The sequence below is a fragment of the Rhinatrema bivittatum genome, chromosome 12 (genome assembly GCF_901001135.1).
Source record: "Rhinatrema bivittatum chromosome 12, aRhiBiv1.1, whole genome shotgun sequence".
Classification (NCBI taxonomy): Eukaryota; Metazoa; Chordata; class Amphibia; order Gymnophiona; family Rhinatrematidae; genus Rhinatrema; species Rhinatrema bivittatum.
The window spans coordinates 56,606,095-56,622,148 of record NC_042626.1 but is presented as its reverse complement, the minus strand read 5'-3'; the positions used below and the strand labels follow the sequence as shown (position 1 = coordinate 56,622,148).

The window sequence follows — 16,054 nt, the reverse complement described above, 5'->3', positions numbered from 1 at the left end:
TTATCTTGTCCTCCTCGTTCCCTTGCCCGTTCCGATCCCAAGTGGGTGGCTTGTGCTCGCTTGGCTGCGTTCGCATTCCTCCCTGCCTCGCAGCTTCAGGGCACAGCACGCAGTTGGATAGCAAAGCCCCTAACCATTCCCAGAGCGCTGTGCCGTGTGGGTGGGTGGGGGGTTACCCAAGGGTGGTTCTGCACCCAGGACTTACAGCGACTCGGGTGCTGTAAGGAGGGATCCAGGGAATTCTGCACAGCCAAGAGGATAACGGACCGTAACCCCTGTTCCCCTGCCCTCACTGTGAAGGAGGGCTGCGGGTGCAGATCCAACTGTAAATGTTACTGAAATAAAAACATCTCCACTTGTGCCCGTCTGGCAGAAAGTACGCTGAGGTGGAGATGAAGCTGCTTCACGGGGCGGCAACCATGCAAAAAAAGATCCGCTTGCTTCTCCAGTGCAGGATCTCCTAATGGGCCGGTTCTGGCAGCCCATGGATCTCTCCACACCGCTCTGTGCCTCTGCAGTCCGGTCTCCTCTCCCTGTCCGCTAGCACGCGTACCGCTCTGCTCCACGCTGTGCTCCACGCTCTTCTCCTCAGCGCTCTCGCTCCTTTTTGCCACCGAATGATGCTGACAAAGAGCCAGATTGAAACATTCCTCCTCCCTTGAGAAACTGAGACTGCAGCTGTGCGGTTTCCAGCATCCCTTCTAGCAAACCCGCTGGACTCCTCTTAATCCAGGGTCGGGATCCTTTCTTTCCTGGGAAAAAAAAAAGCTCTTAAGAGCAAGAGCTCTCTCACCACACATGGACGGAGTGGAGGTGTAACCTAGTGGTTAAGAGCAGCGGGCGATGACCCAGGGAAGCCAGGGTTCAGATGCCACTGCCGCTCCTCGTCACCTTGGGTAGGTCACTGCACCCGCCGCTGCCTCCGGTACAAAACTTTAAGATTGTGAGCCTTCCGAGACGGGGAAATCCCTCCGGGAGCTGAATGTAATCTGCTTTGAAGTGCCTGAAAAGCAGAATCCGGTGTAACTAAAATAACATGGGTGGATGAGGGGATACCGGGCTCAGCTTTCAAATCGATGCTGATTCAATGCATTTTTGTCTCTGCCCACACACAGGGAAAACTCGCATGCCTTCTCAGTCCCCGACCTCAGGAGTGGAGAGAAGAAACTTGAGGCTTGCTTTCGCCTCCTTGGCGCTTCAAAATAGGGAACGTGCCCTCCAAACCCTGCCCTAGGTCATCAGCCTTTCCCCTCTACAGCAGCCTCTGCACCTTCCCGGTTTGCACTGCAAGACGAGAGAGAAATTGCGCCGTCTCTGAACCACATCAGACAGGACTCCCTAGAAAATTGAAAGGGGGGGGGGGGGAAGCTTAAAACAAACCATTTTGGCAGCCATCCAAAAGAGCTCTTAAAAAAAAAAAAAAAAGAGGATCGTACCAACTCCTACTTCCCAAAATACAGGGGATACATTAAATTAATGGGATCTCCACCCTGAGTGCCACAGGCTGATCCGTCCCTCGGGACTCATGGGCTCCTTACACCAGAGCAGTCAGCAATTAACCCTTTCCTTACCTTGCCATCAAGTGAAGTACAACACATTCAGCGCTGACAGGCAGGCCTGCATTAGTATTTGTAATTGGCTAATCTGACGGAAAGTTGGCTACTCCAACCCTTGGGGGTTTGCTCCAGATATGCTTTTGCCCTGGTGCTGGCTGGCTAAGATGTCTTGTGCGCTGGAGTTTGCTGGCATTGGTTGGATAGCAGGCAATGTTCAGGGCGCTGACTGAGCCGGCTAGACAAAGAGCCATGCAGTTATAATTCTCCTTTTTTGCTCTCTCTTTCCCCCCTAGGCCTCTGGGTCCGTGGTGGAACAGGGGTGATTAGGAAGGAGGGACACCACTCATACTGGACCTTTCAATCACATCAGCTTGGGTACTGGGCAGCAGCTGTGCCGTCTTCAACAGCAGGTAAGGCTAGTGGTGGAGGCAAAAAAGGCAGTGAGAAACAGCCCATTACTAATATCCTCAACGCTTAACTAGATCTGATCCATTACAAAGGAAGTCCCTTCTAGTACAAAGCTCAGCATTAGCCTAAGTGAGGATTAAAGGGAGGGGATGGAGACGCAGTGCTCAGACCACATACTGGGCAGGAGCTACACGTCGAATGACATCTGTTTTTGGCATTGGCCTGCTGGAGCTCTAATGCCGCTCTGTTCGCTCTTATTGCAGGGGTTTCCATCTCCCCTGTGTCTTTTGAAGAGCTGATGGCTTTCGCGTAATCTCAGAGCATTCTGTAACAGAAGCTCCCTCGTGGCCCGGTTACGTGCCTGAGACAGCAGCGAGTGAGAGAGAGGGCGAGAGAACAGAAGGAGGGACTGCAATGACAATTCTTTTTCACTCAATGCACAGTTGAGCTCTGGAATTCATTGCCAGAGGATGTGGTTAAGAAAGTTAGTATAGCTGGGTTTAAAAAAAGATTTGGACAAGTTCCTTGGAGGAGGAAGTCCATAACTATTAATCAAATTGACTTAGGGCATAACCACTGCTTATTACCAGCATTAGCTGCAAGGGCTCTGTTTGGGATTGTGCCAGGCACTTGTAACCTGGATTGGCCACTGTTGGTAACAGGATGCTGGGCTTGATGGACCCCAGGTCTGACCCAGTATGGCAACTTACGTTATATGTAGGACAGACCATAGTGGATAGAATTTAAGACCAGGTTCAGAATGGAGAGAGAAGCAGAAAGATAGAGAGAGAGGTAGCAAGGTAAAGACCTCAAGGCCTAGTCATTCTCTCTCCATTTTCCCATCCTGCCACAATACTGAAAAGAGTCGACATTAACTTTAGCTTCCCTCTCACTTGTCTCAGTAGGGATCTCCTCTCTGCTTCTTGAATTCAGTTAGGGGTGGATTTTCAAAGGGTTACGCGCGTAACCCCGAGAATCTGCTCCTGCGCGTGCCCAGCCTATTTTGCATAGGCCTGGCGACACGCGCAAGCCCCGGGACGCGCGCATGTCCTGGGGCTTGAAAAAGGGGGTGGGGAGTGGGCGGGGCAGTCCGGGGGTGGGGTGGGGTCGGAGCCTCCAGGCACAGCGGCCATTTGCTGCTGTGCCCAGGATCACGGGCCGGCTTTCGGCCAGCGCGCTCAACCTACTCCTGCCCAGAGGCAGGCGCAACTTCTAAGTTAAAGCTAAAGGGGGGGGTTTAGGTAGGGCTGGGAGGCGGGTTAGGTAGGGGAAGGTTGGGGGGTGGAAGGAAAGTTCCCTCTGAGGCTGCTCCGATTTCGGAACGGAGGAAGGCTGCGCGACTCGGCACGCGCAAGTTGCACAATTGTGCACCCCCTTGCGCGCGCCGACCCTGGATTTTATAACATGCTCGCGGCTGCGCGCGCATGTTATAAAATCGGGTGTACCTCTTAAAATCCGGCCCTTAGTGTTTGTTTTTGCCACCACCTCTTCCAGTGGGAGGCCGTTTCATGCGTCCATTCCCCTTCTCACTCTCTGTGAAGAAACAGTGGTATCTTAGTGACACCCTACCGCTGCCAGTCCCTCAGCTGAGTCACAGGAGCAGATACCAGCCAGGTAAGCCCGTGCCACCATGGGCAGGGGGACAAGCTGACCCGGTCCTGCTTTTACCCCTTCATGTACAGGAGAACAGGCCTGCGTTTCTTGGGTTTTCTGCGATCATCTCCTTTCTTTGTATGGGGATTCTTATTAGGGGAAGATGAGGCATTCACCGGGCAGCTGTGCAGCAAAATAAGGGGGGTGCTTTGGTTTCCCCCCCCCCTCCCCCCATCCCAGTAACTCTGCACCATGTCATCTTAGCTTTTGCAGGGGTCGTGACCTTGTCACCAGGCATGAAGGATATCGCTGCCTACCACACCATCTTCCTGCTCACCATTCTAGGGGCCCTGGCCCTGCTCGTCCTCATCCTGCTCTGCCTTTTCATCTATTACTGCAGGTGAGAGCTCGCCAGCCGCCTCGGCATAGTCTGAAAAAATACCCGCATCGATTTTGATTTCATCTTTTAATCGTGCTTATTAATTCTTGAACAGCTGCAGTGAATGATGCTTGCTGCATGGGAATATGGGGGGGGGGGGGTGATTTTTTTTTTCTGTGCATACAGTATTTGGTAAATTTGACCTGCAAGCTTTTGCAGTAGATCATATTGGGTGATAGCGCAAATGGTATCATGCAGAGATGGCATTACTGCATATAACAGAGTCCAATGTAATAAGGTGTGCTCAGCAATGCTTATGGTTTTACCTGCAGTTGTGCACACATTTTTATGTCCTAGCGTGTAGCCAGGTGGACTCAGAACCAATGGTTTATGCTCCCCTGCCAGCAGATGGAGACAGAGACAGATGTCAAAGCTGACATTACCTTAGATATAGCCCTGCAGTGACCTCAGCCCTTCAGTATTTCTCTGTCTCCAGCAGCTGCGGACGTGCTTTCCCTAAGGGGATCGCTGTACCTTTTGGAAGAAGACATTTTACTTTTAAAGCTGGCAGGGGAGCATAAACCATTGGTCCTGTGTTCATCTGTCTACACTAAGGAAAATGAAATTATCAGGTAAATAATTTCTCCATTTTGTGAGCAAAGGTTACTCCAGATGCAGCAAGTTTTGCACTCAAAAAAAAAAAAGTGGGGGTCCTGCTTAGCACCCTAACATAGAAATCCCATTGAAATGAAGGCATTAGCTATTCTCCCACCCCTGCCCATGCACAGAGCTGTGCTGGTCTAACTCAGGTTTTCTTAATGCCGGAAATTTTACTTCTGATCAGCGGTGGAGTAAAGTTTCTGGCGCTGGTGTCAGTCTGTAGTCAGAAGCCAGAGTTCCAGCGCCGGGACCGGTGTTCAGGATGTCTGTTAAGAACATGCTGTGCACATACAAGGCCTGTGTTCTGCGCATGATTTATGTGCCCAAAATATGTTTTCTTCTCAGAAAGCACTTTTGTGCGCACAAGTCCCCCGCTGAGTTAAACTAGGCGATCAGCCTGAGCTAAGCACACATTTTAATTCTGGTCTGTGCATGCCTTTTCCAGTCAGAGCCCTTTTTAACTCCCAATGCATTAGCATCATGTTAGCTTACTGCATTGGAAGGTAAACATTTGTTTAACCTGCATGCAAGGTTTTAACCCACACCTTGTTACATTGAAACCTGACTGAGAAGGATTTCCAGTTCTGCTTGCCCAGAGCGATTCTTAGATTACATCAGGACACAAAACACCTTGATGCAGGTAGGGCCTGCAAATACCAGGATACAATAGACTTTATTCAGCCCATGGCAGCAAATAGTGGGTCACAATGCTCCTTCCCCAGCCTGCCTTGGGGACTTTGCAGAAAGGCTGAGTGTTCCTGTAACAAACACTGTCACAGAGTTGGGACTCATATTGGGGCGGATTTTAAAACGAGCGCGAACAGCCTACTTTTGTTTGCGCTCCAGGCGCAAACAAAAGTACGCTGGATTTTAGTAGATACGCGCGGAGCCGCGCGTATCTGCTAAAATCCTGGATCGGCGCGCGCAAGGCTATCAATTACGTATAGCCGGCGCGCGCCGAGCCGCACAGCCTACCCCCGTTCCCTCCAAGGCCGCTCCGAAATCGGAGCGGCCTCGGAGGGAACTTTCCTTTGCCCTCCCCTCACCTTCCCCTCCCTAACCCACCCGCCCGGCCCTGTCTAAATCCCCCCCTTACCTTTGTCGGGGGATTTACGCCTCCCGGAGGGAGACGTAAATCCCGCGCGCCAGCGGGCCTCCTGCGCGCCGGGCCGCGACCTGGGGGCGGGTACGGAGGGCGCGGCCACGCCCCCGGACCGCCCCGGGCCGTAGCCACGCCCCCGTACCCGCCCCCAAAACGCTGCAGACACGCCCCCGAAACGCCGCGACGACCGGGCCCGCCCCCGACACGCCCCCCTCGGAGAACCCCGGGACTTAAGCGAGTCCCGGGGCTCTGCGCGCGCCGGGAGGCCTATGTAAAATAGGCTTCCCGGCGCGCAGGGCCCTGCTCGCGTAAATCCGCCCGGTTTTGGGCGGATTTACGCGAGCAGGGCTCTGAAAATCCGCCCCATTATGTACATAAGTTTGCTATTCCGATTTCAAGCCTTAGGCTATCGCTCCCACATGCATCTGACTCTGCACTTCCCAGGTCTCTGTTAACCTGTTTTTTGTAACTGCTCTCTTCCTGCTTTGTTTTTACCCCTGTTACTTGTAAACCGGCATGACAGCTCTGATGATGGGTCGGTCAAGAAAAAACACAACTAAATAAATAAATAGAGCAGTGACTTGGTAGGAGTGTCATATATCTGTTAAACGCCTACCAGGAAGAGATTGCTGAGTTGAGTTGGTTTGGGCTCTTGGAAAGTGTAAACCAATAAAGGAAGGGTAGTGGGAAATTTACTAGTAATGGACTAAATGTTTAAAAGTACCACATCGCTGAAGGTAATCAAAACGTAAGACCTTTTATAACACACAAATCAAAAAATATACAACTAGTGTAACATCAATATACTTACTAATAGTTATGTCATTTTATGATTTATATGGATTGAAATATAAAAGAGGCTTCAGCTATTAAAAACTTTTTACACCATTTTGATTTTCCATCTTTCCTCTTTGAGTGCTTTATATATATTTACCATAAAAAGACTGTACAAGTTATGAATTTCCATTATCATCTCCCACTTTGTTGATGGAGTAGTTTTTTTTTTTCTTTTTGACATGCCCAATGTTTGATAGCAGGCTTTGCAAAAGGGTCTTTTTTACTCAAAGCACAATTAAACTCTGGAATTTGTTGCCAGAGGATGTGGTCAGTGCAGTTAGTATAGCTGTGTTTAAAAAAGGATTGGATAAGTTCTTGGAGGAGAAGTCCATTACCTGCTAATAAGTTCACTTAAAGAATAGCCACTGCCATTAGCAATGGTTACATGGAATAGACTTAGTTTTTGGGTACTTGCCAGGTTCTTGTGGCCTGGATTGGCCACTGTTGGAGGCAGGATGCTGGGCTTGATGGACCCTTGGTCTGACCCAGTATGGCATTTTCTTATGTTCGGACTTGGGTAAGGTGGAAAGCATACCGTAACTCAGCGTTTCCCCAACTGGTGTGCCGTGGCTGCAGAACGCATCCTGCAATGTCTTTTAAAAAGATCAATGGCGGGAGTGAGGCACAAAAATAATCTTTCACCCTCAGGCGTGCTTGTGCAGCAGGACGCAGACTCGCAGCCGCTGCGTGCCTCACAACCTGCAGAAAAGTAAGTGAATGCTACTAAATAGAAAGGGGGCAAGGAAGGAAATTGTTCTAAGTCTCTGCAATGTACTTGAATGGCATGAAATCCTTCCTTTTCCTAGCATGTAACGTCGCGCGCATTCGTGTGGTAGTGAGCATCCATATGCGCACACCTCCTTAGGCACAGAATTTAGGTAAAGCCGGGCACACAAACTGTGTGCGCGCCTCACCGCGGCCTGTGGAGGCGCTCAAAATCTGCGTGCACACGATTTCAAGCACTAGCTGGCTGAGCACACAGTTCCTGTTCCTAATGGCTCCGGCAGCAAAGAAACATAAGCACCATTCTCTGTGTGCTGCCATATTATTGTTACACAGTCTGACCTTGATTCTTACTTATGTCAACACTGTGAGGAGGCCCAGGGAGAGTTGGCCTCCCAAGGCTTTGCTAAGCCTGGCTCCTCCCATTCAGAGGATGGGTCAGCCAGAACCTTAACCAGTAGTACTCCAGGGCTGGGTCTTCCATGGAGAGGGAAATCCAGCGGCGCTTACCCCAAGAGCTCCTGGGCTAGGCATGGACCTGGTGGCCTTCTCTTGGGTGGAGTTTTTTCAAGGCCTTCAAGCCTTCATACAGGCACAGTCTGCTTCGCTTGCCCCTGTCCGGACAGAACTCCAGCCCGTCAGGCCTCCCGCTCCCAGCCCTATCGGCAGGCCTCAAGACATGCCTCGTCTCACCAGGGGTATCCCTGGCAGGGACCCAGACACCACGCACAAAGAAGGGGATCCAGATTCCTTGGAAGATGGGGAAATCCCAACAGGTTTGGAGCCATATCAGACCATATTACAGTTTTTCCACAGAGATGAATTGCTGGCCCTGGTTTCCTAGACCCTGAAGACACTGGGAGTGCCTGGGACAGACTCTATGATGGAACCAAAGAAGAATCCCATCCAGGTGGCTCCATGGAAAGCCTCTTGCTATTTTCCAGTGCTGGAAAACATCCAGGAATTAACTGACTGGATGTCCCCTGTAGGGAGTTTTAAAGGTGGGTGAGCATTGGAAGCTCTATACCCACTGGATCTGGCGGCGAGAGAATGCCTGCCTTTCCCTAAAGTGGATGCGCTGGTCTGTGCAGTTTCGAAGTGAACAACTATCCCAGTTGAGGGAGGAGCTGCATTAAAGGATGCACACGATAGGCGGATGGAGTCCATCCTTAAACAAGCCTTTGATGCGACAGCAATGACTTTACAGATTGCTTCCTGTTGTGCCCTGGTAGCTTGCTCATGCCTGCTCCTCTCTAGAGAGGTGGATGACTCAGGGACGCATTCCAGAGAACCTATGGAGTCTGCTGCTGCCTTTTTAGCTGATGCGAGCTCTGACCTAGTCCATACCTTGGCCTCAGTGGTAGCAGCCAGAAGACAGCTATGGCTGTGAAACTGGTCAGCTGCGACCTCTAAGGCAAACCTCATGAAGATGCCCTTTAAGGGATCACTCCTCTTCGGAAGCAAATTGGAAAAGCTGGCCAGGAGGTGAGGTGAATCTCCAGTGCCCCGGCTACCGGAAAATAAGAGAAAGCAGTTACAGCACCCCTTGCCTATGAGGGATTGGTCCAGGGGCTCCCAATGCTTTCGGCCCTACAGAAACTCGACATTTCAAAGGTCTTGGTCCTCTGAAAGGTCTTGGTCCTTTTGGAATTGACAGCCCAAGAGAGGGGCAGGTTCAGGTTCAGCTCGAACTCCCCAATGAAGTTTTGCTGACCCATCCACGGAACGGGGAGATAGGGGGTTGACTTATCCCTCTTCTACCAGCGGTAGGTCGAGATCATGTCGGACAAATGGGTACTGGATATCATACGAGAAGGATATGCACTGGAATTTCGCAGAACTCCTCGGGACATGTTCATGATGTCTCCTTGCCTCGCCCAGCACAAGAAGCAGGCAGTGGAATCTACCTTGATACTTTGGCCTGCCCACCACCCCCAGAACATTTTCCAAGATTATGGTGGTCGTGGCGGCAGCACTGAGGAAGGGAATTGTCCTGCTGCACCCATACTTGAATGACTAGTTGATCTAGGCAAAGTCATTAAAAGATAATCTCCGGGTGACCAGCAGAGTCGTGTCCCTGCTTCAGAAGCTTGTTTGGGTCGTAAACGTGGACAAAAGCAGTCTCAATCCCTCCCAGTCCTTAGAATATCTGGGAGTCTGGTTCGACACCAAGCAGGGCAAGGTCTTCTGCCCTCGCGGATAAGGAAGTCAATGTTCCAAGTGTGACAGTTGACGAATGCGTTACGCCCCAAGTTATGGAGCTATTTTCAGGTCCTCTGAGGACCTGACGATAGCTCCGTGGGCAAGGGCACACATGCAACCACTTCAACATTCCCTGCTGTCATGTTGCCACAAGACTATTCGATTCACCTCCACCTACCGATGGAAGTTTGTTCTCGACTCCAGTGGTGGCTACAGGAAGTTCACCTGGGCAAGGGGGTAAGCCTGTCCCAGCCAAACTGGTTGGTTCTCATGACAGACACAAGCCTCCGGGATTGGGGAGTTCACTGTAAGGAACTGATGGCCCAGGGGGGTTGGACCAAGAAAGCAGCATGCTGGAATGAACTACGTGGAAGCCCAAGCAGTCAGATTGGCATGTCTGCATTTCAGCCACATATTCCAAGCTCATGTGGTCCACATAATGTTGGACAACGCAACAGCGGTAACCTATATCAACCGCCAGAAGGGACCAAGAGCCAGCAAGTGTCTCTGGAGATAGGTCTCCTTATGGAATGGGTGGAAATACATCTACAGCTGATCTTGGCCTCCCACATAGCAGGAAAAGAAAGTCAGAGCAGACTTTCTATGCAGGGAGAGTCTGGATCCAGGAGAATGGGCATTGTTGGCCAGAGCCTTTCAGCTGCTGGTAGATCGCTGGGGCCTCCTGTCTATCAACAGATCAGCAGTCCCTGGAGATCGACGCCCTTGTTCAAACCTGGCCAGAAGAGGACTTACTCTACACACCTTCCCTCCATGGCCTCTGCTGGGCAGGGTCATTTACAGGATCAAGCGCCTCCTTTCACACCTGGATGTTCAGGCCCGAGAGGATGCAGCCTTTGCAAGGGCAGTGCTAACCAGACTACGAGCAGCCTCCTGCCCCGATCAGGAGTAACTTTTGTACATCCCATTAGTCCTGAGTCCATCTGAGTACATGCTAGGAAATGGAGAAATTACTTATCTGATAATTTCGTTTTCCTTGGTGTAGACAGATGGACTCAGCATCCTGCCCACGGACTCCCAAGAACAGTGCCAAGGAATTATCGTTGATATGAATATTGATTCCAAGAGGTTACGGGTAAGCCATCACCCAATCCCTAGATCAGGGCATATCTAATCTTGCTGGGAGTTGATGTTTATGTTTGGTTGAGTACAGTTATGGTTATCCGTTTTTAATAAAGTTTTAATTGTTTTTTTCAATGGTATGTCCATAATGGCTTTTGAAGAGAATACTGAAGGGCTGAGGTCAATGCAGGGGTGTATCTAAGGCGATGACAGCTTTGAAACCTAACTCCGTCTCCATCTGCTAGCAGGGGAGCACATAACCCCTTGGTCCCATCTGTCTACTCTAAGGAAAACAAAATTAGCAGGTAAACAATTTCTCCAATCTCTCTCTCTCTGCCTCTCCCTCCACCAAACCCAATCTACAGAGCTGTTCTATTGCCTTAGTTCCATTGCCCCATCATAGCCTTTCCCTTGCTTTTCCGTTCCATTATACTCTTCCCCTTTTCCATCCACGGAGGAATGGAATGGGGCAATGGAACTGAGGGCCACAGTTTAAGCAAACTTAATAAATAAAGTAAAAAAAATAGAGTATATTATTGATTTTTATTAATAATAATGTGCTGGGGCCAATGAGGTGTCTGTTGTGCAGAGGGGGGAAGGGCAGCGAGCAGGGAGCAGGGTTCTGGTGCGCCACAAATTTGTTTTGTTTATGTATCTGTGCCTTGGGCTTGATAAAGGTTGGGAAATACTGCCATAACTGGTGCTTGATTAGTTTACGCTATTTATCTTTGAACAAGGTTGTACCCAAGTGAATTACAGCCATGAATTCCATAGTTACAGCCCATTGCTTTCCTGGCCAGGGCTCCAGTGCTAATAAGGTGCTTCGGGGCTCCTTGAGTGATTGCATCTCATTAGCTGCTGCCACTCAGCACTGGGTATGTGCACTCGTTTCATTAGTTATGCGTGCAAATTACAGACTTTATAATACCCGCATAACAGACAGTATGCGTGTATTGTTAAGGAATTATGTGCACACTATCCGTTTTATGTGTGTATTATAATGTCTGTGAGTTACGGGCATAAACATGGAAACAAATGCACATTCCTACTTGGCCTCCACTTTCATGAGTCACTTAAAATGCCAGGCTCTGTTGTGGTGTTTGGCTTTTAACTTCATTCATAATTTAATGCATGGCCTATTTTGATTTTAGGAGGAAATGCCTGAAGCCCCGGCAACAGCACAGGAAGTTGCAAAGATCTTCAACGCTGGATGAGTCCAAGAAGGACCAGGCTACTTCCATGTCCCAGATCAACCTGATCAGTACCAGTCAGATTGAGACATCCTCAAATGGGGACACCGATATGCACACACCCATCCTGAAGTCGGCCTTCTCTTCATCACGAGACTTTGAAAGCTCCCGAGAAGAATTCTTCAAGCAGGCCTCTGGCCAGAAGCTAAGGCATGTTAGCAAAGCCTCCAATGATGCCCTGAGCCATCGCCCAGGCTCAAAAGAGGACTATCAGAGGCAGATGGAAAGCTTTGCTCTTAAGGCAGCTCGGTCCATGGATGTGCCTGGTGCTCTTGAGCCTCCTGCACTGGAGGACTACAAGCGAAGCTACAGCTCTATGGCTTCCCATGGACGAACAGAAGACAAAAGCACAGAGACCCATAGGAAACATTCAAGGAATGAAAGCAAGACTTATCTTCAAGAGCCACCTTCTCCTCCACCTCTGCCGCCTCCATTTGAACACTACCTGGGCCATAAACCAGAGGCCAAACCCCCTGATTTTATGATGTCTCAGTCGGTTGACCAGCTGGCAAGACCCACATCATTGACTCAGCCTGGCCAGCTGATCTTCTGTGGCTCCATTGACCATATGAAGGACAATATGTATAGAAATGTGATGCCAACTTTAGTCATTCCTGCGCATTATATGAGACTGGCCTCTGAGTATTCCACCGGGGACCAAGCCGGGCTGATGGAAAATCAGCAAGACCTAGAAGGGTCATCTGTTCAGGTGGGAATGGTCAACCCACATCAGTTTGGTCCTCAAGAGCAGCAGCGGCAGTTACTGCAACAGCAATATCAACAGATGCAACAGTCAAATCAAGGCACAGATGACCCTGAGGGCAAAGGATGGGGGCCTCACTCTTCTGTCAGTGGCTCAGTAACTATACCTGTTTTGTTCAATGAATCCACCATGGCCCAGCTGAATGGAGAACTTCAGGCCCTAACAGAAAAGAAGTTGCTGGAACTTGGTGTTAAGCCCCACCCGAGAGCCTGGTTTGTGTCCTTGGATGGACGCTCCAATTCCCAAGTGAGGCACTCTTATATTGACCTTCAGACCAGTGAGAAGAACCGCAGTAATGATGCCAGCCTTGATTCAGGAGTGGATGTAAATGAAGCAAAACCCCACAAGAGGATCAAAGAAGAGCGTGAAAAGCCACTCCCAACCACCATGGCCTACTCCAAGCTGGTCTTCACCGATGATATGGAGCAAAGCAGCAGTGAAAGTCGGACAGGTATTTGCTCCCCAGAGGACAACTCCCTGACCCCTCTTCTGGATGAAAATGCTGACCACAGTCGAGCCACCATCCCCAGGAGAGGTCGGAGCAGGGGCAACAGTTCACGGAGCAGCAACAGTGAGTTACGCAGGGACTCCATGACCAGCCCCGAAGAGGACATGAATGACCAGTCTGAGGGGGGCGATGAGCAGGGGGGAGACAGAAAGAGTCCCTGGCAGAAACGGGAGGAGAGGCCACTGATGGTTTTCAACGTGAAGTAAAACCCGGTACTTATGTATTGTGCACGCTCCCTCTCACCAAGAGCTGTTCCAAGTCTTTACAAACAAAAATCCGATGACCGTGCTTCCCTTACCTAAAAGTAAAAAGCGCTATGCTCTCTTCCATGCAGGAAGACAGAGCACGGAGAAGCATACATGGAGCCAAACTCTTAGAGGACTGAAAGCAGGAGAGGCTTTCTTAAAAGAAAAAGTAAGATAAGGAAAACCCACCTTTTGCCAGAGAGAAGTAATCCAGGAGCTGTTTACAGCTGTAGCTAGAGGCCATGCTTAGGGGGTGGAAGGGATCTTTTCAGGGCCTCCTTTAGCCATTACCTATACTAAGTGCTCTGGGATTTGGATAGTAAATCATAGTCCTTCCAGTGGAGGAGGGTAAGCTGGATGCTTTTGGGCTTGAGATGAGAATACAGTTACTATAATAAAAAGGACAGACTCCTTGAGTGGGCACAAGGCTGAAAAACAAAATTATCGCAGCAGCCTGCCACAGAACGACTACCAATGTGCTGCCCTTTACCAACCTAGATTTGCAGCAGCCTTGGAAATGTAATGCCATAGTGTATATATACTTGTTAGAGGACAGGAAGGCAAGAGACATTCATTTATAGTTGGTGTGCAGCTGAGTGATTACATACATATATATATATATATATATATATATATATATATCTATATATAGGTATATATGCATTGTATAGAGAGCTATCTCTGTAAGATAACGAGCGAAGATATTGGCCCTGTGTTCACTATTATGGAAGGAATAGAAGTGGCTGGTGCCCCACCTGAGATCAAATGGTAACAGGTGGTGGATAGGCAGGGCTTGGAGATAGTACTTTCAGTGCTGGGATGGGGCTGTGTGCGATGGAGGCTCCAAGCTTTATACGGCAGATGAGCACACTCACAGGGCTTTGAAAGAAGGCTGGCTTTATCACACACTAAGTTAGTGGCAGCTTTCTCAATCCTCTTGAAGCTTTTGCTGAAAGGGGGTGCAGCAAACTGTTGTGAATCTTGGCTTCGTTAGGCTTGTAATATCACATATCAAGACTTCTCTCCTGTTCTTGGAATGAAGCCTGGAATTTCCATGGGTGCTTTGTTTTGGAACAGGTGGTTGAATAAAACTAGGGGGGGGGGAAGGGCCAAGCCTTGCTCTTCTATCAAAGCTTTTCTGCCTGAAAGGAGATTTGCTATGGCCCAAAAGAGGCTAAAACTAAGGGAGATGGGAAGTGGAGTACAGCACGAGCTTGGAAAAGCTGCTCCTCCTCCTCCTCGTAGGACTCAGACTGTCTAGCACAAGGTGGTCCATGTGCTGTCCAGTTGCTGCAGTGAGACTTGTCATGCTCTTTCTACAGCCTTTGCCTTTCTCTCTCCCTATGCCTAATACAGCACTGCCAAGCAGGGAAGAGACAGATGGGCACTGCCCGATAATGCCAGCACCAGGCCACTTCCACAGGACTTGCCCGAGGTAGAAAGGATCCAGACAGCACCGTGAGCACAAAGACTGAATACCTAGCTGGAGCCAGAAGCTCCTTTACTCTCCGCACCCCATAACAACAGAGCGAGGCCGAAAGTGGCTCATTGCCTCCCTTACAAGGCTGCCGGGCATTACCTGGACTTTCTACATTGCTTTAATGGTGTGATGTATTTTGCCCCTGCAGGGAAAGGCAAGACCGGACAATTGGGAGGGGGTTGGCGGCCCGTGGAACAAGAGCTAAGCATGTCTTCAAAGCCAGATCTGTTTGCACCGAGCAGTCACCTGCACAGAGGCAGAGGGCAGAAAGTTCCCCCCCACGTGTGCAGATTTTCCATGCTTGGTGCCAAGGCAATGCTGGATAACACAAGAGAGGCATTGGGAGACTAAGAGAATCAGGCACTTCTGGGGGAGGGGGGGGGGACGGGACTGGGCTAAACTGTAAGATGGGCTCCATCAGATATACGAGAGGTGTGGGGTAACCTGCATGGAGCAGTAGCAACAACCTTTAAAGGCAATGGTATAATGTTGAGGGGTTGGGCGCAGGACATGGGGAAGGGGGGAGTGGGTGTCAAGTTCCGTATGAGAATTTATATACACGTCTATCCCAAAAACAGGAGACTGGATGGCCCATTTTGGTCTTTATCTGCTGTTATGTACAATGTTCTTGTGCAAGTAAAGGAAGGGGATTCTGCAGCACTAAGGGAGTCTGTCTTATATTTCACCGTCCTGTTAATTAACTGTCGTGTCGCTAGTTGGAATAGGCTTGGTGGGGGGGCAGCCTCTTGCTTCCTGCTGCACAGGGTCCCCTGTTAGAAACAGTTCTCTCCTATATGTACACCCATCCTTCCCTTTTCCCCCAAGTGCCCTCTGGCCCTCCAGGAAGCAGGGGGGAGGTCAGACGGTGAAAGCCAGATAGGATGGCTACTAAGAATTCCAGGGTGGGCCAACGCTTGCTAACTCATTTGTCGCTGGCCATTTTAAATGCCAGCCTCCTTCTAAAGTCCCCTCTGGCTGCGTGCTTGGCTCTGGCTTCTGGGGATTACTGACGGCCTGGGGGGTGGGGTGATAGTTAAAGTAATTTTTCCCTACCTCTAGAAGGCACCAGCCTTGCACAAGGGAAATACATTTCAGATAATTTTCACTGTTGAATTAAGTGAAATGGTTTTGGTTTTGAGCATGCATAACAAAGAAACAAAATGGCTACAACCTAAAAGCACCAGCTACTACAATACTCTCATGCCAGAGATGGGACGAGGGGAGGGGGGGGGAACGGCCACCCTCTGGAGGAACGTCACAGCAGGCAG

General features: G+C 49.9%; 1 protein-coding gene across 5 annotated transcripts in view; it reads left to right on the top strand.

Annotated features, from left to right (window-relative positions):
* The window catches only part of FAM171A2 (family with sequence similarity 171 member A2), a 55,285-nt gene extending 39,841 nt beyond the window's left edge, over positions 1 to 15,444 (top strand). For 2 of the 5 annotated variants that reach the window (XM_029573686.1, XM_029573683.1), the window contains 3 exons: positions 1,850 to 1,966; positions 3,822 to 3,957; positions 11,692 to 15,444. In XM_029573686.1, the coding sequence (XP_029429546.1) occupies positions 1,850 to 1,966; positions 3,822 to 3,957; positions 11,692 to 13,267 (1,829 nt within the window). In that variant the 3' untranslated portion in view covers positions 13,268 to 15,444. The remainder of the gene's footprint in view (positions 1 to 1,849; positions 1,967 to 3,821; positions 3,958 to 11,691) is intronic. The other 3 variants (XR_003852219.1, XM_029573684.1, XM_029573685.1) reach the window with 3 other exon arrangements.
* The last annotated feature ends 610 nt before the right edge of the window (positions 15,445 to 16,054 follow it).